General features: G+C 36.2%; 1 protein-coding gene across 1 annotated transcript in view; it reads right to left on the reverse strand.

Moving 5' to 3' along the window:
- The window catches only part of LOC150075153 (uncharacterized), a 130177-nt gene that overhangs the window by 22243 nt on the left and 83063 nt on the right, over positions 1 to 24871 (reverse strand). The window contains exons 9-10 of the mRNA XM_090388381.1: positions 22793 to 22870; positions 12231 to 12369 (exon numbers count right to left, since the gene is read on the reverse strand). Of these exons, the coding sequence (XP_090244507.1) occupies positions 12231 to 12369; positions 22793 to 22870 (217 nt within the window). The remainder of the gene's footprint in view (positions 1 to 12230; positions 12370 to 22792; positions 22871 to 24871) is intronic.

Consider the following 24871-nt stretch of genomic DNA (forward strand, 5'->3'; position numbering starts at 1 on the left):
CTTTCTACATAAGTAGAAAGTGTCCCTCATTAAAACCCATGGATTTTTAATATGTGGATACTAGAATCCATAAGGTTAGAGCTAGTTCTCTGCTTGAATTAGGAAATCTTGTTGTGGTTCTCAACTGTTGTTTCAAAATATCCTCTGGCTCTCAACTGTTGTTCCAAAAGTGTTCGGTTAGATTGAGATCTGAGCTCTTAGCTGGAAATGGAAGTTTATTCTTCTCTACAAATTATTGTTGTACTGACTGTGCTTTGTGACATGAAGATTTGTCAAGCTGATACAAAATGGCTCCCCTCTACACAGAATAGCCACAATGCAGATAAGGAAGAATTGTTCAGAATGTCACAATAGACAGTTGCATTCATGGTTTCATCAATAAAAACCAATGGTTCAAGGTCATGCTGTGTAAAACAAACCCATATTGCCACCACCAAACTTCATTGCCACAGTACAACCTTGGTGACACCACTCTTTGGATATGAGGCACAACCAAGTTCATCTGTGTAATGACTACACAGTCTACCGGTCTTTGTAGTGTGTGATTATTGCTCTACATCATCTATGTGATGTAGAGCAATAATGGACATTACAACAATGACAGGATTTCTCTGTTGTAATGTCCATTGCTTCTCTTCTTGGTACCAAGATGGGAAACAGCTTTGGGTTTTGAGAAGCTACATGACCATGATCACCTATTCTATTAAGTATTTTTCTGATGACTGTTGGTCCTATGGTCATCCCAGTTCTGTCAACTATTTCATGAGTCAGATCATTAAAGGTGCCTTTGCCATTTTCTCTCACTGTCTGTTTCAGCTCTTGACATGCTCTAAAATATTTAACAGTGTTATACCCTGGTTTGAGACGAATGGTTGTATTACCTTCTGTCTTTCAGTGACATATATTCCAACAGTTGATTTTGGGTGTTACCCTGTTTCTACTGTCTGGAAAATGGGCATATTCATAATCTGAAAACTTTTCTATGAGGGGGGTCTAAGTCATTTTCTCATCACATTCTCTTATATCTACCTGTCATCGAGTTCTGGTAAATTATATTTATCTGTCATATGACTTCTGTAACTGAACATTATTTCTTAGGAGTGAAGTGTCTCAATATTTTTTGAAGTATAATGTATATCTGAACATCTAGTTATTTTAGGTGTTTAGAATTTAGAGTGGTTAGAATTTAGTCTAACATGGTGTGAAGAATTCTGTACAGTATGTCTGAATTTGCATAATGCTTTAAATCTATTAAATGTTTGTATTAACACTTATGGATACATGACTGTCAGTAAGGAGAATAACAAATTTTGTAATTAAACTATTTGCAATTACACAGCTTCCAGTTAAGGCTTAGATCTTTTTAGAGTACTATTTATGTGCAAGACAATCCAAAAGATCCTACTCAATTTTAAAAATATATTGTGACAAAACCAATAAAAATATGCTGAAAAGCTAGTTATTGGACAGACAAACACAAGGCTTTTCAAGCTAGTAAAGTTTATAGTTCTGCACACACTAAGATAGTATTTTGTACCTTTTCATGTGTTTCTTAATATATTGCTAGCAATGAACTGTTTTAGTAGCACTAAAATATTTGTAGTTTCAAAACATTTGAAGTTTATGTTCTAGCAATGTTGAGAAAAAGAATTAAAGAAAGTTAGAATTAAATTTGAAGTGTCTACAATTCTGCTCAAACATGATAGGAGGAAGTACATGACAGAGAATTTTCAATCTTTTGGTCCTGGAGTGACTGTGCAAAACTGATGGGGTAGAATTTTTCCCAGCACAGTCTTTACATGTTAAAAAGAGAGACTTTTTTTTACAGGGATGGGATACACTTAAATGGAAGGTGTGCAAGAATATTTGTGGATATTATTGTAGCAGTGTTAGATGGGTCAAAACACTGCTAGCTTGTGGGGGAGTACACAGACTATTAGTTTAACAGCAGTCATAGGCAGAGATGAAATTAATTCTTAGCAGCCAGAAAAACAAGGTGCGGGAGATTATGAGGCTTGATGGTGGCCCTCATGGGACAAGCAATTATGTGGGATATGTTGGGTTACTAAGATCAAAAAACAAGCATACATGTACTTGCTTCTTTGCTAATGCTAAGAGGGAAGCAAGTAATTATAGACCTGTAAGCTTGACTTCTGTTCCAGAGAAAATAATGGAGTTACTGCTAAAAGAAATAATGCAGAACCATCTGGACAGGAATACAGTTATATGACAATCATAGCATAGAGGTCTTAAGGGAGCATCTAGCCTGACTAATCTGTGATTAGCTATTATGACACAATAAAAAAAGAAACAGGATGCAAAAAATAATTCTGACATCATATACCGTATATAGATTTCAATAAAGCTACTATTCCACATAAAGGACTATTGTACAAAGTGACACAGTGTAATATTAGAGGCAAGTTACTACTATGGATAAAAGGATGGTTGAGAGGCAGAAGGGAGAGACTGGTTATAAATGGTCAGTGTTCTTCTTGGACTGATGTTATTAATGGAGTCCCTCAGGGTTCAGTGCTGGACCTTTTATTGTTTTCAATATTTATTAATGAAATTGAAGACATATCAAGTTTAATATAAAAGCTTGCAGATAATATGAATGGTATGAATGGTAATTAATGGTAATTAATGACAGTAATCAAGGTAATCAAGATGCTGCAACAAAACTTAAAAAACTTAGCTAGATCGGCTAAGAAGTGGCAATTGAGGTTTAAAATTGATAAACATGGTACTGCATGTGGGAAGCACTAATTCCAGAATAATATACCAACTGGATGGTCGTCATCATCATCAGCCATTTTCAATCCACTGAAGGATGAAGGCCTCTCAAGCAAATTTCCAATTCCTTCTGTTTTTTGCAATGGCCATCCATTTACTACCCACAAACTCATGACTTTCATCTATCCATCTCTGTCGTTGTAGTAGTAGTAGCTGTTGTTGATATGGAAGCTTGATGGCGCATAAGCTACTTTGGCTATAATGCATAGTAGTAGTAGTGGCATGTGATGTAAGAAAGCAAGTGTATTAGCTTATGCAGCATCAGCCAAAGAAAAAAAAAAATTATAAAACAATCCCCTCTAAATGTTTGTCCAGTTCCTCCTTAAATTTATTCAACCTATCAACTTCCACAACGACAGCAATTAACTACCCGCTGGCTAAAGGCAAATTTCTGCACATCTATTCTACATCTGTCCTTCCTCAATTTCAATTTATGCCCCCTTAGGTTCGTAATCTGAAAAAGTGGAAGAATCCCATTAGAATTCAGCGTGCTCAACCCATTCAAGGCCTTATGCACCTCAATCAGATCACCTCAGAGGAGCCTAGTCTCCAGCTGCTGCAATTGCTCAGAAAACTTCATATCTGACTACACAATTACTCCCAGGTCTTTTTCATTTTCTACCATATTAAATGCAGTACCACACAGTTGGTACGTTTCTCTGGAGTTACTTCTACTCATATGCAGTACTTTGCATTTGTCAATGTTAAACTTCAGTTGCCACTTCTCAGCCCATCTGCTCAAACTTTCTAGATCCTGTTGCAGTAACAAACTGCCATTACTGTCATTAACAACCCTGCCAACCTTTGTATCATCTGCAAACTTGGACACTAAGCCTGATATACCTTCATCAATATCATTGATAAATAAACAAAACGACAGTGGACCCAACACTGAACCCTGTGGGCCCCCACTAATAACATTAGTCCACGAAGAGCAGCACCCATTGATTATGCAATTGGGCAGAATGCACTGGTCCCACAGGAACTAGTAGTTGTTGGTGACTCTATTGTCAGGGAAACGGAGAACATGCTTTGTAAAAAGGATAGGTGGAACAGGACCAGGGTATGTCTGCCAGGGGCAAAGGTTGATGACGTTGTAGAGCGGATATCATCTTTTAAGGGCACAAAAGGTGATATAGTTGTACACGTTGGCACTAATGATATTAAGAGTAGGAGACTGGCAGAATTACTTAACAAGTACAGGTCACTGTTGAAAAAAAAAAAAAGCCGGGAATTAGGGTTGAATTTGAAAGTGTCTGCAATTCTGCCTAGACACGATAGAAGGGAGTATATGATGAGAGCCTTGTCGATCAATTTGGCCCTGGAAAGATTGTGCAAGGTTCAAGGGATAGAATTTTTTTCAGCCTGGTCTGTACTTGTTAACAGGAGAGACTGCTTCTACAGGGATGGGATACACTTAAATAGAAAGGGTGCAAGAATATTTGCTGATGCTATCGAGGCAGTGTTAGGTGGATTGGAAAACTGCTAGCTTGGGGAGAATACAAGGACTAAAAGTTTAATAGTAGCCGCAGGCAGAGGTGAAAGTGATTCTTGCACAACTTCTATTAGAATAAGTAGCGACCTGAAGCGAGGGGTGTTGGGGGTTTCGGGGACAGATGGCGGTCATCGTGAAATAGGTGGGTATATGGGAAGTGTTAGGGTAACTAGGAATAGGAGCATGTATGCTTGCATGTATACCAATGGTAGAAGTATAGTAAATAAATTTGAAGTGTTGGTCAAGACAACAAAGGCAAATATTGTTGGGATAGCAGAGACGTGGTGTCACAGATATAAGGAATGCAGAACTGGAATTTGGGGAGTACAATATGTACAGAAAGGATAGACAGGATAGAAAGGGAGGAGGTGTTATGCTGTTAATTAAGAAAAACAAAATCAAAAGAAGTGCAGCCAGTTGATATAGAAGAATAGTGCACTGTTGAGTCAGTTTGGTGTGACATAAGCACTGCGAAAGCAAAAATAAGAGTAGGAGTGTGTTATAGGCCTAATGACTCGAATGAGTACAATGAACAATTGTACAGAGAAATAGAGTGGGCTAGTAAATCAGAATGTCTTATAATGGGGGATTTTAACTTCACAGATATTGACTGGAACTTGTGGGTTGGTCACTCACACACTAGTCACACTTTTGTGGATTTTTTGGATGATTGTTTTCTGCAGCTGCATGTTCGAGAAGCAACCAGAGAGAGAGTAATACTCTTGATCTGGTTATCAGCAGTGATCATTCGTGTATTAAGAATTTGCAGATAAAGGAACAACTAGGTGGCAGTGATCACAGTGTACTGATGTGGGATTTACTTGAAGATTTAATTACCATCAGGGGTAAAGGAAAGGGTTTTTGCTTCCATAAAGGTGAGTAAAGTGGTCTCAGAAAGTTTTTAAATTCTGTACAGTGGGATTAACTGACGATGTTACCAACAGTAAATTCTAAGTGGGAAGCATTGAAGGAATTAATCGTGGATACTACTAAAAGTTTCATACCTATTAAGAAATATTGTTCAGGTTTAGGCCTAAATGGTTATCTAATGAACTAATGAGACTTGTAACAGAGAAGAAAAATGCATGGGATGCATATAAATTATCAAGCAACTCAGAAGCCTGTAGTAGATATAAGCTAGTCTGTAATCAGGTCACAAAGGAGGTTAGGCTGGCGAAGGCAGATTACGAGAAATCCTTGGCAAAAGATGCTAAGAAAAACAGCAAGGATTTCTTTACTTATATAAACTCAAAAAGGAAGGGGATGAATCTGATTGGTCCACTTGACATCAATGGTTCGACTGTTGATGATCCTGCTCAGATAGCAAACAAACTGAATGAGTATTTTGCATCTACATTCACACATGAGGAATTATTAAGGTTTGAAAATGGCAGAAGGTTATCAAATTGCAGCAGGATACTTAATGATTTTGTAATAACTGAGAGCAAAGTGGAGGAGAAATTGTTGAAGTTAAACATAAGAAAAGCACCTGGGGTGGATGGGATCTATCCAGTTATATTAAAGGAGGCGGCAAAGCAACTAAGCAAACCCTTAGCCATAATTATGAGAGCATCCTTGGACTCAGGGGAGGTTCCCACGGACTGGAGATGTGCAAATGTATCCCCAATTCACAAAGGGGGATTGAAGGGTGACACGAGTAATTACAGACCAATTAGTTTAACTTCTGTTCCGGGTAAAATAATGGAGTCACTGGTTAAAGATGCATTGCAGGATCATCTAGACAAGACTGCAGCAATAATTCAGACACAGCATGGGTTTGTTAAGGGAAAGTCTTGTCTGACAAATTTGATAGAATATTATGATGTGGTTACAAAGGAACTGGATGCAAAAAATAATTTTGATATAATATATTTGGATTTCAGGAAAGCTTTTGACACTGTTGTGCATGGAAGACTATTGTACAAATTGGAGCAGAATGGTATTAAGGGTAAGTTGCTACAATGGATAAAAGGATGGTTAAGTGGGAGAAGACAGAGGGTGGTAATCAATGTGTGCTGCTCTTCATGGACTAATGTTATTAGTGGAGTCCCACAGGGTTTGGTGTTGGGTCCACTGTTGTTTTGTATATTTATCAATGATATTGATGAAGGCATATCAGACTTAATGTCGAAGTTTGCAGATGATACAAAGGTTGGCAGGGTTATTAATGACAGCAATGGCAGTGTGCTACTGCAACAGGATCTAGATAATTTGGGCAGATGGGCTAAGAAGTGGCAACTGAAGTTTAACCTTGACAAATGCAAAGTACTGCATATGGGTAGAAGTAACCCGAGAGAAACGTACCAACTGTGTGGTACTACACTTAAGGTGGTAGAAAATGAAAAAGACCTGGGAGTAATTGTGCAGTCAGATATGAAGTTTTCTGAGCAGTGAAGACAGGCTGCCAGGGCAGGTCATGGGGTTTTCTCAGTGGTATATAGGAATTTTGTTAGCAGGGAAAAGGAGGTGATTGTCCCTCTGTATAAGGCAATGGTCAGGTTACGCCTTGAGTACTGCGTACAGGTCTGGAGGCCTCATTTTAGGAAGGATGTAGATTTGCTTGAGCGTGTACAGAGAAGGGCAACAAGATTGGTCAGGGGAATGAAGGGATCCTCTTACCAAGAGAGGCCTAAGTTCTGCAAATTGCAGTGGCTGGAGACTAGGCACCTGCGCGGTGATCTGATTGAGGTGTATGAGGCCTTGAATGGGTTGAGCATGCTGAATTCTGATGGGATGCTTCCACTTGTTCAGATTTCAAACCTAAGGGGGCATAAATTCAAATTAAGAAAGGACAGATGTAGAATAGATGTGCGGAAATTTGCCTTTAGCCAGCGGGTGGTTAATTGCTGGAACAAACTTCCATCTGTTGTTATGGAAGTTGATAGGTTGAATAAATTTAAGGAGGAACTGGACGGAATTGTGTGATTTTTTTTTTTTTTTTGGCTGATGCCGCATAAGCTCATACACTTGCTTTCTTGCATCACATGCCACTACTACTATTACCACCCTCTGTCTTCTCTCTTTAAACCATCCTTTTATCCATTGTAGCAACTTACCCTTAATACCATTCTGCTCCAAGGATAAGTTGCTACAATGGATAAAAGGATGGTTGAGTGGTAGAAGACAGGTTTTCCAGGTTTTCTTCTAGCTCCTCTTGGGTACCATTTTGTTATTGTCTTAATCCATCTGTCATCATGTCTTCGAGCTATGTGTCCTGCCCAAAGATCATTTAATTCTTTAGTTTTGATAAGAATGTCCTTTACTTGAGTTTGCTGCCTAATCCATGTGTTTCTCTTTTTACCTAACAGTCTGATTCCCAATATAATTCATTCCATTCTTTGCTGTGTAGTTCTCAGCTTCTCTTCCATTCTTTTGGTGAGTGCCCAAGTTTCACTTCCATAAGTCATGGTGGAGAGAATACATTGGTTCATTTTTTTTACGTTTCAGACAAACTGGGATATCGTTCCTCAGTATGTGACTATATTTCCTGAATGCTGTCCATCCAAAATATATTCTTCTCTTGACTTCCAGTCATTTATCGTTATTACAGCTAATAACTTGTCCCAGATAAGTATATGACTCCACCTTTTCAATTACTGCTCCTTCAATCATTATATCCCTTTCTGTGGCATACTTGTTCATCATTACTTTTGTTTTAGCTATATTTATCTTTAGTCCAAAATCCTTAATAACTGTGCATAACTGATTAAGATTTTCTCTAATTCTTTGGGATCTTGGCTTATGACCACAATGTCATCTGCAAATCGCAAATGCTTTAGGTACTCTCCATTCACACTGACTCCTTTCTGTGACCAGTCTAATCTTCTGAAAGCTTCTTCAAGGGCAGCAGTAAACAACTTCGGAGATATTGTGTCTCCTTGTTGAACTCCTTTCTCAATTTTAAATTTGCTACTGTCTTGTCTTGTCTTGTCTTGTCTTGTCTAATAAAGGAGGTAGCATTCTCATATATTTCTTAAAAATCATAATATATGGGGTATCTATGCCTTGTCTTTCCAGTGCCCGAAACATTGCCTTATGTTGTATGGAGTCAAATGCCTTTTCATAATCCACAAATGCCAGGCATAATAGTGTTTTATATTCATTTGCTTTCTCCATTAGCTGTGATATTACGTGAAGGTGATCCATAGCTGAGAATCCTGTCCTAAAGCCAGCTTGCTCTTTTGGTTGATTCTTATCAAGTATTCTTTCTAATCTGTTAGTAATGATCCTTGTGAACAACTTGTAGGTGTAGGATAACAAGCTAATTGGTCTATAATTTCCAATTTCTGATTTACCTACTTTCTTATGCAGCAAAATTATGATTGCATTATTCCGCTCCTTAGGCGTCACATCTTTTCTAATGCATTTTGTGAAGAGTCTTGCCAGTTTTTGTGTTATGTCTCTTCCTCACATTTTAAGAACTCTACAGTAACTTCATCTTCCCCCGGGGCTTTCTGATTCTTCATTTTCTTCAATGCGTGTTCTACCTCAGCACAAAGAATATCGGGTATGTTGTATGTGTTACTAATTTGTGATCCATCTTCCCCACTGCTGGCATCATTCCCTCGCTCCTTGTATAATTCTCTATAGTAGTCTTCTGCTATTTGAATTATGCCTTCTCTGCTATTTATAAGTACACCATTACTATTCTTTAGTTTCAATATCATTTGTCTTTCTGTATTACTGCTCATGACTGCTGATTTAAGTCCTTTGTTTCCCCTTAATGCTTGTTCTAATTTTCTTGTGTTAAATCTTCTTATGTCCTCTCTGAGTCTCTTTCTAATGGCTTTGCATAACTCAGTATACTCAGTTTTCTCTTTGTCAGTGTTCATCTTGCTCTTCATTTGTCGTCTTCGGTTCATCATTACAAGTGTTTCTTGATTAATGTTTTCTTCTTTGGATTTATTTTTGCCTATAGGTTTCTTGGGCTTTATCACTTTCAAAAAGTTGTAATATTCCTAGTTGATATCTTGGTCCTGAGCAGTCTGCAGAAGCTCAAACTTGTTCTTGAGGTCCAGTACATACTGCTTTTTCTCCTCTTCTGTTATCTCAAAGACCTTCATATTATTTACTAGAGTCAGTTTTTTCCTTTCTTTTCCTACATCTGTATCAAGTGTGCATCTTACCATTCTGTGATCACTTCCAACATTTACCTTATTCAAGATATATCTTCTGTTAGTGAGGATGAAGTCGATTTCATTAGTTGTTAATGCATTTGAACTCTTCCATGTCCACTTTCTGTTCACCCTTTTGTTGAAAAAAGTGTTCATTACTGACAATCCTTGAGATTCTGCAAATTCCACAAGTCTTTCACCTCTTTCATTTCTTTCACCAACCTTAGCATTGAAGTCCCCCATAATGATAGTGTAGTTGGTTTTCTGCTCATCTAGAAGACCCTCAATTTTGGTGTACATTTCTTCAACTTCTTCATCATCATGGCTCGATGTTGGTGCATAAATCATTATAACCTTTAGCTTGTACCCCTTAGAAATCCAGAGTATTAGTCTTGACACCCTTGGTGATGTACTTTTGAATTCCAAAATGTTGTTTTTTTATATCTTTATGGACCAGAAAGCCAACTCCACCTTCGCTCCTTTCACTGTTTCTATTGGTGTACAGCAGATTTCCACTTGATAAACTTCTTAAGTGATTAATTTCTCCTTCTTGTTTCGGCCAAACTGATGATATTCCAATTCACATTTTCTAGTTTGTTTTCCAACTCTAATATCCTGTCTTCACCGATGAGCAATCTTACGTTGTAACAGGCCAAGTTCAGTTTGTAACAGGCGAAGTTCAGTTTCCATGCATGGCAGCCTGGTCATACCCAGAGATTCTTAGCACCCTCTGCTTCCACTTTTATCCTCTTGCTTCCGTAAGAGGGGGAGTGAAAGCCACTGGAGGGTTTGGTCTTTTCCTCTTTACGCTGACCAGGCATCTTGAAGAGAACCACTCTACGTGTTCTTTGCCACCTAAGTGATGTAACAGGGCTTACCATCGAGAAGGTGTGCATGAGTGGATTTTAGGGAGACAGGCCAACTGTACTTCTCCTAAATCTTCTGTAACAGAAAGATATTGGATCCATCCGTCAGTGTTTTAGACTGAGTGTCTGATAACACATAGAATACCTGTTCCCCTCTAAGTACTGGATGGTACCACTTTCAGGTTAATAGAAAAAGAAAAGGAGCTGGGGTAATTGTCAAGCCTGAGTAATGTAGACAAACTGCTAGGAGAGCTCAATGGGGTTCAGTCAACCATAATCAGGAATTTTTCAGGCAGGGACAAGGAGGTGATTATTCCATTATATAAGACCACATGTTGGTCTTATACAATCTTGGTTATACATCTTGAGCACTCCATACAGATCTGGAAGTCTCATTTTAGGAAGGATGTGGATCTGTTGGAAAAAGTGCAGAGAAGAGCAACAAGATTATTCAGGGATACAAAAGGTACCCTTACCACAACTTCAGTGTCTGGAAACTGGACACCTGTGAGGAGATCTGTCAATCCATTTAAGTGCTTAAGGCCTTAAATCAATTGAGTAAGCTAAATGCTGATGGTGTCCTTCTTGCTTCTTCAGACAACACAGTAATCAAGCATGATGGGGCTTAAATTTAAATTGAGAAAGGATGGTTGCAGGATAGATGTGAAGAAATTTTCTTTCAGCCAGCCTGTAATTGATTATTGGAACTAACTCCCATCAGATGTTGTGGAAGTAAGTAGTCTGAGTATATTTAAGAAGAACTAGACAAATTATTAGAGGGGTTGGAGAGATGATATGGAAGTGATGTTTATTTTATTTTTTTTCTGGCTGATGCTATATTAATTTGCTTCTGTGCTTCATATGCCATTGCTAATGCTAATTTTAATACCAGCCATGGTAGAACATAAACCTCATTTGTTCATGTTTATTTAAAGATAAAAGAGAACAAGAAATGAGAGGACAAAATAAGGTGAACAAGCTGGTTATGAAACAGACCTCTCCATGCCTGATCCAGCAACCAGGAAATTTCTCATTTATGAATTGCGTGACCCTATTGTGAAAACAAAGTGGCATGCTATCTTGCTGAAACAGAAACACTATAACTGTGAAGTGATAACATTGTTCACCACTCTGTTGTAACATAATCTTTATATATCAGTTGATCTGTGCCCTCTACTACCAGCAGAACTGTACAATATTAGGCTTCAAAAATCTGTAAAAATCAGCAGCAGGGGTTTAACTTTCAGTGTTACCTGGTTTATGAGGTTCTACTGCATTTCCATACAATTAAATTCCTTACAACCCAATAATTATAAATGTTAAACTTTTATTGTACAATAATCATAATTCTGTATAGTGCAATGGTTGTAATTCCAAGTTAGGGACTTCTATCAATATCTTATGAATACAAAATAGGAATATGTTGAAATGAATAAACATAATATTGATATGTCCATTTTTGTGTGACTATGAACATAATGAAGATATTACCAAATGAACTTATAGTTAAGATTGAATTGATAGTTCATGGAATATATACAAAATACAATTTTGTATTTTGTATATATTCCATGAATATATACAAAAGGTAGTGAAAGTAGTTGATTTATGTTGTGGAAGTAATATGTGGGAATTGTGAAGGAATATGTGGGAAAGAAAAAAGTTTTGTTAAAAGTGACCTTGAAGGATAATTTATTAGAGAATTCATAATGCTATGTGCAATCTTATAACTGACCTTTTTTTTGCATTTTATCAGTTTTCACAAAAAAAAAATTGATGAGCAAATGACTCAAACTGAAACTGTAGAACATCTTGAAATACTAGACAACTGATAAACTCACAAGGTAAGAAATATAAAAATTAAAAAAACCACAGGAAATACTAATTAAGATAATGAGAGAGAAGCCATTCAGTGAGTTATTATTTAATTATATTGCTTTAATTTAAATTCATACTTACCATCCAAATGCATTGTGAAATAGGCATGATCATGTTGCTCTATACAGGCAGATATATCGTAAGATGATAGAGCAGGCTGTCGAGCTTTGAATTTGAAATAGTTTATTTCTGCCACGCTTTCTTTAAGTACATTTCCATCCTGCAAAAAAAGAGCTTGTTTATAAGTAAAAATATTGCTTGATTTTTTTTTAATGTTTGTTGTTTTATCTAATAATGATAATAGTAATTAAATAAATGAAAAGAAATCAAATAATCATCTAAATGTAATTAAAGCTACAACCATTCAAATATCATGCATATTGTTGATGCTGAGAGAGTTTCTTTTACCTATAAAATTGATAGTAAACATTTGTATAAAACTTAAATATCAAAAAATATATACTATTTTTAATATAACAAAATATAATATCGAAAATATATATGCTGCTACTGTATTTTATTTACATTTTATTCATTTTTAAAGTACAGAAGAATTATAATTAACTTTCTTACTTGTATTACATCAATATATCAAAATTAAACATGTTTTCCAAACAAGTTTGTTTTTATGTGAGATAACATATTGAGTTCATATAATATTTAATTTTAATTTATTGTTCAATAAAGTAGAAGTGACATGTTTCACTACCTAGCAACAAAATTCTAAATCCAGCCTGTTGGTAATGTTTACAGATTCTGTACTGAATCCTGTCTTCATGCTAAGATGTGACATAATGAATTAATAGCTTGCTGCTCTGCTCCTGTATGTATTCAGTAATAAAAATAATATTTAATAATTTTGTAGAACAACCAATAATAATGAAAGAAGCACAGCATATATATCTTCACATTCTTTCATTGTGAAATGAAGTATCACTTCATTTCAAAATGAAAATGAAGTGATATTTTCATATCACTTCCATTAAGAAGTGATATGAATTAAGAAGTGATATTGAAGTGATATGAAGTGATGATCAATTACCATTAAGAAATGAAATTTTCATTTCATTTCTTAATGGTAATTGAAAATGAAATAAATGAAGCAGAGATCATGCACACTTTCAAATCTGTCACTCCAGACTCTCTCAATCAGCTTTGTCATGACTTGCAGCAGTCAACTTAGGATGGAGTGCTTGCTACAAATGATCCTGAAATTGCAACAAACTGCTTTTTTAAGCATATCCTAAATACCTATGAAAAATACGTGTCATATATCAGGAGATGAAGGAATAAAAAGGCCACCAGGCCAAGAGGGAAAATATGCCCGTTCATCTCAAACAAGATTTATAATATGTTAAAGAAAAGAGACAACTTTGCAAGAATTCCTAGAGCAACCGGAATTGAGGCAGATAAAATTAAATACACAACGTACAGAAACAAAGTCACTGACTGCATTCGGTCAGAGAAAAGAAAATACTTGAGTTCTCAACTTACAGGTATCATAACAAGCAAAAAAAAAAAAAAATGGACAGTTTTGAACAAACTATTACTGGGAAGGAAACTGAAATCACAGACCTACGTTGGAGATGTAATTGAAAATGAGGTACTCATTACAGAGGATGAGCTAAAAGCTACTACCTTCTGTAACCACTTTATATCAAGTGGAAATAACCTCTTTCAAGATGAGTTTGATTTCAGAGAGAATGAAATGACAGAATCTGCTAAGTACTCAATCAGAAACTTTTTTTTTTCGCCCCCCTCTCCGATCAAGAGATTTTAAGGCAGGAAATCAGTTGAAAGAAAAGGGAGCCCCTGGCTTTGATGAAATATCTCCTTCTCTGCTGAAAAAGGTCCTTAGCTCAGTTCTTACACCACTGAAGTATATATTCAATCTCTCCTTTCAATCTGGTAAATTCCCTTCTCAATTCAAAAAAGCAATAATCATCCCTGTGCCAAAGGGAAACCATTGTAACTCTATCAACAACTTTCGCCCAATAGCTCTACTCTCAGTCTTTACAAAATTATTTGAAAAAATTCTTCATAGCAGACTCATGGGTTTTCTTGAAGAAAATCAGCTCATCCATCAACAACAATATGCTTATCACTCTAAAAGATATGATACTCTAAAAGATATTCTCTCAGATATGTCAGACAAGCTGTTCTTTCTACCTGGGAGTCTAAAACGCTGATGGAACTGATATTCGGGTGACACTCAAGCCAAAGTGGACCCAATTTCGGCAAAGTCCGGACGGTCTATGACAGCCAAATCCTCTGCTTGCACCTTCACGATGGTGGGACTGTTAGTAATCCTGGGTATAACCTTCATACACAAGTACATGGTGGGTGACCACCCAGGTGTGAACCAACGTAAACAGGGGTCCAGGTGTGGCGCCCACACCACATGGAGGAACGCCGCCCCTCTATGTTACCAGGCAGTACTAGGTGGTAGATGACTCTCATCAACCGGTGAAATACCACCACTTTCCTTATTGGAGGCTTGAAGTGGTGGAACCCATGTTTAGTCTCTAGAGCTAAGTTCCGGCCAACCCTTCCCTATCTCTTCCATCATGCAGTATGATTGATGATTTTTGAGGTTATGATGAATGTCGTGGCGAGATCCAATATTCCTTACATTTCGAGGGTACAGCTCTAAAACGGTGTTCGCAGGCCGGCCGCTAGTTAGTACACTGGACTGAACCTATTTGTAACTCTCTAGGAAGCTTCCGGATCAGTTAGTGTATAATCTTGCTACCTCTACTCTGCCAGATAGTGACTGGAGGGAGTCCGAGTAGTGTGTATGCGGGGAGCATTGTCAAGGCCACGTTATGTCAAGGATCTGGGTATATTCTTACCACATGTACGCCATATCCAAAAATTTCATTACTTCATACAGCATGTCCCACCCACTTTTTCTTACTATTGAATACACCATGAATTGTCAAAATAATAGAGCAAGCTTATCTGCGAAAAGATCTAAACCTCCCAAGGACTTCCTAATTCATTTCACAAATATACGTGGTCTCAATTCTAATCTCAACGACGTCCATTTCCACTTGCAGTCTTCCAAACCCCATGTACTTTTTCTGACTGAATCTCAGTTATCAGTTGATTCAACTACTGCTCATCTCAGATGTCCAAATTATTTGCTGTATGATCCCTTTCGCCTCAAAGGTGGTACTTGTGCATATGTCCGTTCTGATATCCCCTGTCAGAGATTTGGCAATTTGGAATCTCCTCTCTTTGATCTTCTCTGGCTTAAAATCTCTCTACCTCATTGTGTAAAATTCATCTGTTGTCTCTACCGTTCTCCCAACTCCACTAATCACTTGGAGCTCTTTGACTTCCTCTCTTTGCAACTTGACTTTCTCCAGTCCAACTTTCCTAACAGTGAGGTAATTTTCCTTGGTGATTTTAACGTTCACAACTCCAGCTGGCTTCCGTTTTCTAGTCACACCGACCCAGCAGGTCGAGATGCTGAGGCTTTTGCAATTACTAATGACCTAGCACAGATTGTTCATTTACCTACAAGAATACCGGACAATCCTAATCATACAGCCAATACGCTTGATCTTTTTCTCACAAACAACCCTTCTAAGTACAAGGTTGAAGTGAGAGGTCCTTTAGGCACTTCAGATCACAACTTGGTGATTGTCTCTTCTCCAATGGATCCTTTATCTCATGCCTATTCCCAACCTCGTATTGTTTGGCATTACAAGAATACAAAATGGGATGACCTGCGAGACTTCTTTTCTTCTTTTCCTTGGTCTGATTACTGTTTCAAAACTTCTGATGTCAACGTTTGCTCAGATCGTGTCAGTGAAATTATTCTTGCAGGAATGGAATCCTTTATCCCACACTCCACTTTAAAATCTCGCCCTTTATCTAAACCTTGGTTTTCCAATAAATGTGCTAAGGCTGTCCAAGAGAAGAACGTTGCATATCGTAATTGGCTTGTTTCTAATTCTTCAGTTTCATTTTCTGCCTACACCAAAGCTCGCAACAATTGTAAAGCAGTTATTAATCAGTCCAAACTAGAGTTTGAACAGGCTAAGAGTAGAAAACTTGCTTCTTGCCCTAACGGTAGCTGAGCATTCTGGTCTCTTGCCAAAGCTATTGGCTGCAACTTTTGCCCATCTCTACTCCCACCTCTGTCCAAACCAGATGGTTCTGTTGTCACTTCAGCCAAGGATAAAGCTGACCTGCTAGCATCCGATTTTTGTTCGAGCTCATGTATTAATGATCTTGGTAAAACACCTCCCACCATTCCTAACACGCTCCATTCAATGCCTCCTGTGGTCTTCCATCAAAAGGATATCAGAAGGATTTTGATGAATCTTGATGCTAAGAAAGCTCCAGGTCCTGATGGTATTTCTCCACTTGTTCTCAAAACCTGTGCTCCTGAACTTACTCCTATTCTTTGCCACCTTTTTTCACTTTCTTATTTCAAAGGTGTTTTTCCTTCTGCTTGGAAATTTGCTCATATCCAGCCAGTTCCTAAAAAGGGTGACAAATACCTCCCATTCAATTATCGTCCCATTGCAATTACTTCTACTCTTTCTAAAGTAATGGAGAAATCAATTAACCGCCAACTCTTAAACTACCTAGAAACCTTCCGTCTGATCAACGATCGCCAGTATGGATTCCGTCAGTGTCGATCCACTGGTGATAGTCTGGCTTATGTTACCCATTTATGGACTAATTCAATGGAAAGGTTCGGTGAAACACAAGTAGTTGCTCTTGACATCTCAAAGGCTTTTGATCGTGTTTGGCATAAAGGTCTTCTAAACAAGCTTCCATCTTATGGTTTGCCAACTGTTTTTAGTAATTGGTTATCCAGTTTTCTCTCTGATCGCTCACTGAGGGTGATGGTAGATGGCTCTCTGTCTTCTAACTTCTCCACTAATGCCGGTGTCCCCCAAGGTTCAGTTCTTTCCCCCACTCTTGTATATTAATGACCTTCTTCCATTAACTGGAAATCCTATCCATAGTTTTGCCGATGATAGCACATTGCATTCCACTTTCCATTTTGAGAAACCTTGTCCAGCTCAATCAGCTTCAAGTTCTCGAAAATCTGCTGCCAGTTCCTTAAATGCCGATCTTCAGGTAATTCTCCAGTGGGGCAAAGACAACTTAGTTGATTTCAACCCTTCTAAAACTCAGTCTTATATCTCGCAAAAAGGATTCTTCTGCTCCTATGCTTATCTTTGGTGACACTCCGATTTCTTGGCAAGATGATATATCTCTTTTGGGGATTACCCTGACTTCTAATCTCTCTTGGCACAAGCACATTACAAATATTGCTTCCTCTGCATCTAAAAAACTTGGTTTTCTCTTTCGCTCTCGGCGTTACTTTTCTCCCAAACAGCTGCTCACTCTGTATAAATCGCAAATCCGCCCTGCCATGGAATATTGTTCCCACATCTGGGGTGGTGCCCCCAAAACCTCTCTCAGGCTTCTTGATTCCATTCAGAAGAGGGCGTTAGGTTAATTAATGATTCATCTCTAACAGAGTCTCTCCACTCGCTTTCTCATAGACGCACTGTTTCTGCTGCATGCCTCTTCTACAGATACTTCCATGGGCACTGTTCTTCTGAATTGGCTTCTATAATTCCCGCTCTCTCTTTCAAAACAGTCCGAACACGTGCCGCCACCAGCCAACATCCATTTACTGTCCAACTTCAAACCCAGAGAACCAACTTTTCATCTTCCTCATTTATTCATTCAACTGCCGTTTTCTGGAACAACCTTCCTTCATACGTATTTCCTGAAAATTACAATCTACAGAAGTTCAAGTCCAATATCAACAAATATCTTCTTTCGTCTTCTCAACCTCCAACCCAAGCACGGTACTAAGTACTATAGGTTATAATACCTCTCGTGTTTGGGGTTCTCATAAAAAAAAAAAAAAAAAAAAAGATCCACCGATCTTGCAATTGTTGACTTCTGCTCAGGGATCATTGATAGTCTTGAAAAGGGTCACTATGCTATAGCACTGTTTCTTGACTTTCGATTGCATAAACCATAATATTCTACTTAACAACTCAATAATCTTGAAGACTACCTTACTGATTGTCCATTTGTTGTAAGAACAAATCAATCATACTCCGACATCTGTTATTTCTCCAGGGGAGTACCTTAAAGCTCACTTCTTGGACCTATCCTATTTATTCTTTACACCGATGAATTTCTCTCTCTTCTTCCATCTTCTCACCTAGTAGCATATGCCGATGATATTTCCATCCTGATCACAGATAAAGACCCTAATCAGCTTCAACTCAAAATCTCTGCTTTGCTTTGTGTGATGCATAGTTGGCTTCAAAAGAATCAGCTTATACTGAATACAGAAAAATCAAAATACATGGTGTTTAGAACAAAAAACAAACAATTAAATATTGATTTAGACGTAATATACAAAGAAAAACGACTTGAAAGGGTGAATGAAACCAAGTTTCTCGGAATCTGGCTAGATGATAAGCTAAGTTGGGCAAAACAGATGATAACCTTACGAAAGAAAACCTTGTCACCGAAGGGAATACTCACCAGGGCCTCTATGCTACCTCCCGCTGCCTCTGGGTGTCTCCTTCCCTTCTCAGACTAGTATTCCTTTCTTTAATTCAGCCGCACTTCACCTATGGAATCATCTCATGGGGTACCACCAGACAAGTAAACCTTGCAAGAATCAACTCCATTCTCAATCGATGCGTTTGTTCAATTTTGGGCCTTCCCTGGAACGCATCGGTTAGTTCGAGATACAAGGAAGTGAGACTCCTCAGCATCTACCAACTGCTACAGAAAGCCGAGGCCATCTTTGTTTACAATATACTGAAAACACTAGAGTTTCCCTCTCTGGTGTCTTCAGTATATTGATCTTTTTTCATAACCATAGCCTTCAGATCTTTTTTCATAACCATAGATGAAGAAGAAATATCATACAATCTAAGAAATGAAGCCAACCAGAAGATTCCACTTTTCAGAAAAGCCATAGGTCAGAAAAGTATAAAATACAGAGGTGCTAAAACCTGGAACAAACTTCCTGTAAAATCAAAAATGTCGCTTCACTAAATCAATTCAAGAAACTACTAACTGATCACATCACTAGGGATGTCTGATTCAAACTACCTCCCACTCAACTCCTGAATTTTAAAAACACCAACATGGAAATAAACTAATGTACATGTGTTAAAGGAAGCAGTTGGCAAATAGTTTGTAAATTTCTGTGCACACATCTGTGATCATTTTTTCTTTTTTCATCATCTAATTGTAAAAATGTTCACAATCATATTATAAGTAATGATGCTTTTCGAAGTCTTCAGTAAAGAAATGTACAAAAAACTCCAATTTATTTATGTCTTTTCTGTTGAACACTACCTGTACAATTTCAGAACTGTATATCTTTCAATTGTATATTTGTATATTCATAGTTTTTTAAGGGAACACCCTCTAAAAAGCCATTGGCTTATGTGTTCTCTCTCTCCCTTTTTGCTGTTATCTCCCAAAAAAGTGTAACATAAAATAGGGATAAATAAATTATTATTATTATTTCATTTCAGTGGAACCAACTGATGATGTTACCAACAGCAAATTCTAAGTGGGAAGCATTCAAGAAATTAAGTGTGGAAGCTATTAAACATTTCATACCTATTAAGAAATATTGTTCAAGGTTAAGGCCTAAATAGTTGTCAAATGAATTAATGAGACTCGTGGCAGAGAAGCAAAATGCATGGGATGCATATAAATTATCAGGCGACACAGAAGCCTGTGATATATATAAGCTAGTCTCTAATCAAGTCACAAAGGAGGTTAGGCAGGCGAAGGCAGATTATGAGAAATCTTTGGCAAAGGATGCTAAGAAAAACAGCAAGGATTTCTTTACTTATATAAACTTTAAAAGGAAGGGGATGAATCTGATTGGTCCACTTGATATCAATGGTTCGACTGTTGATGATCCTGCTCAGATAGCAAACAAACTGAATGAGTATTTTGCATCTACATTCACACATGAGGAGTTATTAAGGTTTGAAAATGCCAGAAGGTTATCAAATTGTAGCAGAGTGCTTAATGATTTTGTATTAACTGAGAACAAAGTAGAGTTGTTGAAGTTAAACATAAGAAAGGCACCTGGGGTGGATGGAATCTACCGTTATATTAAAGGAGGTGGCAAAGCAACTAAGCAAACCCTTAGCCATAATTATGAGAGCATCCTTGGACTCAGGGGAGGTCCTCACAGATTGGAGATGTCAAAATGTATCCCCAATTCACAAAGGGGGATTGAAGGGTGACACAAGTAATTACAGACCAGTTAGTTTAACTTCTGTTCCAGAGAGTACTAAGAAAGAGGCAGCAGACACACTTGCTTATAGTCTGCTTCTCTAGGATTCTACCGATGAGCCTATCTGGCTATCTATTTATTTTGTTTATTACTGATTATTTATTTAGTATTTATAACTGATGTTATAAATGATTAAATGTTATATAAATGTACTTTTATTTGTAAATTGACAGAACAAAGTGATGACCACTCTTAAACTGGCTCTTGTTGCTTATATTTAGCAAAAAGCCACACAACATTTTGGAGCACTTCATCCAGTGGCTGACTGTGTTTTACCACAGACAACTTGGCTCCAGTTTCTAGTTTTGTGTACTCTTATTAATGTTTATTTCAATGAATAAGAGAAGTAATTTATTACAAAAAAAAAAAAAAATAGAAATTCTTTTTTGTCACTATCACGTGATGATAAACTTGAAATTAAATAATTAGACAGACCTCTGACCGATTTGGTTATTGTGGAAAGGAATGTAATAATAATTTTTTTATTTTGGCCCCACCTTATGTGTTATAAGGTATATCATACCCTATATCACATAAGGTATGATATATATCATATTTTATATCTCATTCAGTATTACATATGCAAGGAAGCATATAATTAGCTTAATTTCTTATCTACTCTATATATATATTTTATTTTATTTATTTATTTATTTATTATTATTTTTTTTTCATCTCTCTCTCTCTCTTTTTTTTATTTGCTGGTGTAACAAAAGCATGTGGTTTCCTTGTACTATATGGATAAATCTAATACTAACAGTATTACTGAAAATAACTGAAAGAGGACTTTAACTCTTCTAGGCGTGTCTGTCCTTACCTTAAATGTATGTGCTGTTCAGAGAACAAATTCAATAAGTGTAAGATAAAAACATGTTTGCAGAATTTTAAAATTAATTTAAAATTCTGCAAACATGTCTTGAATATGTTTTTGAATATGTCTTGAATATTTTTTGAATGTCTTGAATATTTTTTGAATGTCTTGAATATTTTTTGAATGTCTTGAATAATAGTGCCTTAAAAGCAACAAGATTGGATAATTTCTTAAAAAACTCAGATAAGAAATACAGTCAGTAATGACTCTTAATTGTCTAACAGAAAATAATTCTAATGTTATTAAAATAGAATGGTTTTAAAAGAAACAAGTTGACATAACATAGTTAAGATTAAAAGTACCTTGCACAATAACTGCATTTTTTAAAAATACTAAACTTATAACTAGAGTACCAACTTCTTGCATTTACCAGCAGATTCTCAAGCAGCTCTCGATAAAGTCAAATTTTCAAAAATGTTTTATTACTAAATTAAATATATGAATAATTATTGTTAATTAATAAAAGAAAACAAAGTCATTTAGCAATAACAGTAAGAAATACACTTACTTGATTTGATTAATTTTTATTACTTTCAATTTTTAATTCAATACTTTTGGTATTAGCAAAATCTTTCATTAAAATACATTACTTTATAAAATATCTTGATATTACAATATTTTTGTCACATGGAGGATTGGGTCTGCCTTATGACAAATTAATTTGGTAATAAATGTTTTTGAAAAGTTGACTGTATTCAAAGATATTTCAGAATGCATGTTATAATTGTTAAGAGTTGGTACTATGATTACACATTTATTTAGTTTACTTGTAGAGACATATGCAAAGTAGTAGAATTCTGTGATCGACTTGTCTCTGATGTTTGTGATCCAAGTGGATTGTAGAATGCTGTGGAAGTTGGTTATAAAAATTAAAAATAAGGCTCCAGTTTTATGTACAGCAGTTAGTTTATTTAATCAGTAAATTCCCTTCTCGTGGATATGCATTTTTATTTATTTTTCTCATTTATACAAGTATCACTGCATCCAACTTTTATCACTGCTAACTTTTTATCACTGTTATCTGCTCGTATCACTGCATTCAATTTTTCTGTCAAAAGAAAGTTGACAGAAAAAACATTTGGGGGGAATGAATGAATGTTTCTGGATTTGGTCATCTGTACCTCAATGAAACAAAAACACACACAAAACTCTTTTATCCATTACACTACAACTTTCATTGTTGTGCTTAGAAAATCCTGATTTACAATGTCTGTTAGTCATTTCTGCAAATGCATAAATTATTTAATTTCAGATTGAAAAATCATTAAAAACTTGTTAAATTCTTTTACTGTCATAAACTCAATTCCTGGTTGAGACTTTGAGTGCTATATGATTTATCTTTATAGATGCAAAACTTGAGGCCAATATCATGAACAAACATACATATATATATATATATATATTTTCAAGAATGGTTTCGATAATGTATAATATATTACTTACCATAAAAGAATAAGTGTCAGTTTCTCTTATGGGCACACTATATTCTTCGTCTTCCTCAGCATCTGAATGCCAACCTTGCTATAACAAACAATTTCACAAGCCTTAAAAATTTAATAAATGATTCTGAATTTAAATAACTGTATGCTCAGAGAATGATTAATATCAATGTTGGTATATTCTGGATTTCTCTCCATAATTATACACTGTATTTATCAATCTTTAATTAGCCAAAGCTTTTTATATTTTAAAATAACTCTACTCATATAATGGTATATAATATAATTTACATAATGGTGTTATTATATTTGAAAAACATGGTAATTATACTTCTCTGATCACATGCATAATGTGTGTGTGTGTGTATATATATATATATATATATATATACATACACACATAAAGTGTAACTATTAAATAATGAGACTGTTGTAATACAATAAATATAGCGAAATGTTTCATACAAGTTATCCCCTTCAAATTAATTGCCTTGGGCTTGCACACACCATTCCATACATTTCTTTCAAGCACAGAAACATTTCTATTAGTCACGTAAGTCATCTTCTGTAGGCCCTTTTAACACTTCAATAATTTTTTTCTGAATGTCTTCACTGGACTGAAACTTGGTTTGGTTAAGTAAACTTTTCAGTTTAGGGAAGAGAAAAAGTCACAAGGAGTTAGGTCTTCTGAGCAGGGTGCATATTCACATACAGGGATTTGGTTTTTAGCTAAAAACTGGTGAACAGAGAGCAAGGTGTGTGCTGAAGTGCTGTCTTTATGGAGCATCCAACACTGGATTAATTTTGTTATTTAGTAGCCACACCTCCACAATTCAAATTTGTTCAAGCAGCCTTTTCAGAACTTTAATGTAGTATGTTTTATTGAGAGTGTCTGATTTGGTGGGACATATTCAGCTATAATAATTCCTTTAATACTGAAAAAGAAAAGAAGCATGATTTTCATTTTTTTGATTTTTATATTTTTGCATTTTTTTTATCTGGGGGATTAGATTTTCTTCCATCGCATTGACTGTCTTTTAGTTTCTGGTTCATACTGAAACAGCTAACTTTCATCACAACTAATTACAGTACTCAAGTGTGGATCTTCAATTTTTTTTTCAAAACATCTTCACATACTCGGTGTCTTCTCATTCTTTCAAATTTTTGGTTCCATTTTGGCACATACTTTTCTCATGCCTAAATTTTCGGTTAAAATTTGTCTGTTTCTTTGACCATATTGAATTCTGATGAAATTCTAATGCTTAAATGATTATGACTTCTAATCAATGTCCTTACCAAGTCCAATTTTCATCAGTTTTTATGGATATCAGATATACCAGACAGACCTGTCTGGTCTGTCTGGTATCCATAAGAATTGCATTCCTATTTTGGAAGACAATTTGGTCATTTGGTCATTCATTGTCTTCCTGGTTTGGAAGATGATAAATGACTTATAGAAGACAATGAAGTCATCATTGTCTTCCAAATTCTCTCTTCCTTCTAACAAAGTTTTATGCCATTCAAACATGCAAGCTTCTGACATAGTATTTTCCCCAAAAACTTGTAACTTTCAGCTGCGGTTTTCTTTAGTTCTGTACAAAATTTGAGGTTGATTCATTGTTCGATTCATTGTCAGTCATTTTTCCTGCAAACATATATGGTAATACCTGTCTCACTGCAAAGCAAATGAGTGCATTGGAACATGACTTGGCAGACAACTAGGGAAAGGTTGAAGGTCAGCTGCTACCCCTCTGTTTCACTACTGTCTGTTTATCGAGTGAGCAGTGAGCTGGTGCTTGGTGTGTAGTGGCTATGCATGCAGTCTCATTATTTAATAGCCACACTGCAAATATGGTGTTACAGTAAAAGCCCAAAATCTGATCAATCCTAGAACTTACCAATTTGTCTTCGTACTTTAATCTGTACTTGAAATCTGTACTTTAACCAAAGCAATTTAATGAAAGTCTAAAATACCAACACATTTCACTTTATTACTGTTTTAATACACTAAATTCTATCATGTAACTATTCACATTGGTCAAAGGCTGTTTGATAATCAGCATTTGTGAATTCTTTTCTGCTA

This window comes from Mastigoproctus giganteus, chromosome 14 (assembly GCF_048544385.1).
Source record: "Mastigoproctus giganteus isolate SK-2022 chromosome 14, ASM4854438v1, whole genome shotgun sequence".
Lineage (NCBI taxonomy): Eukaryota > Metazoa > Arthropoda > Arachnida > Uropygi > Thelyphonidae > Mastigoproctus > Mastigoproctus giganteus.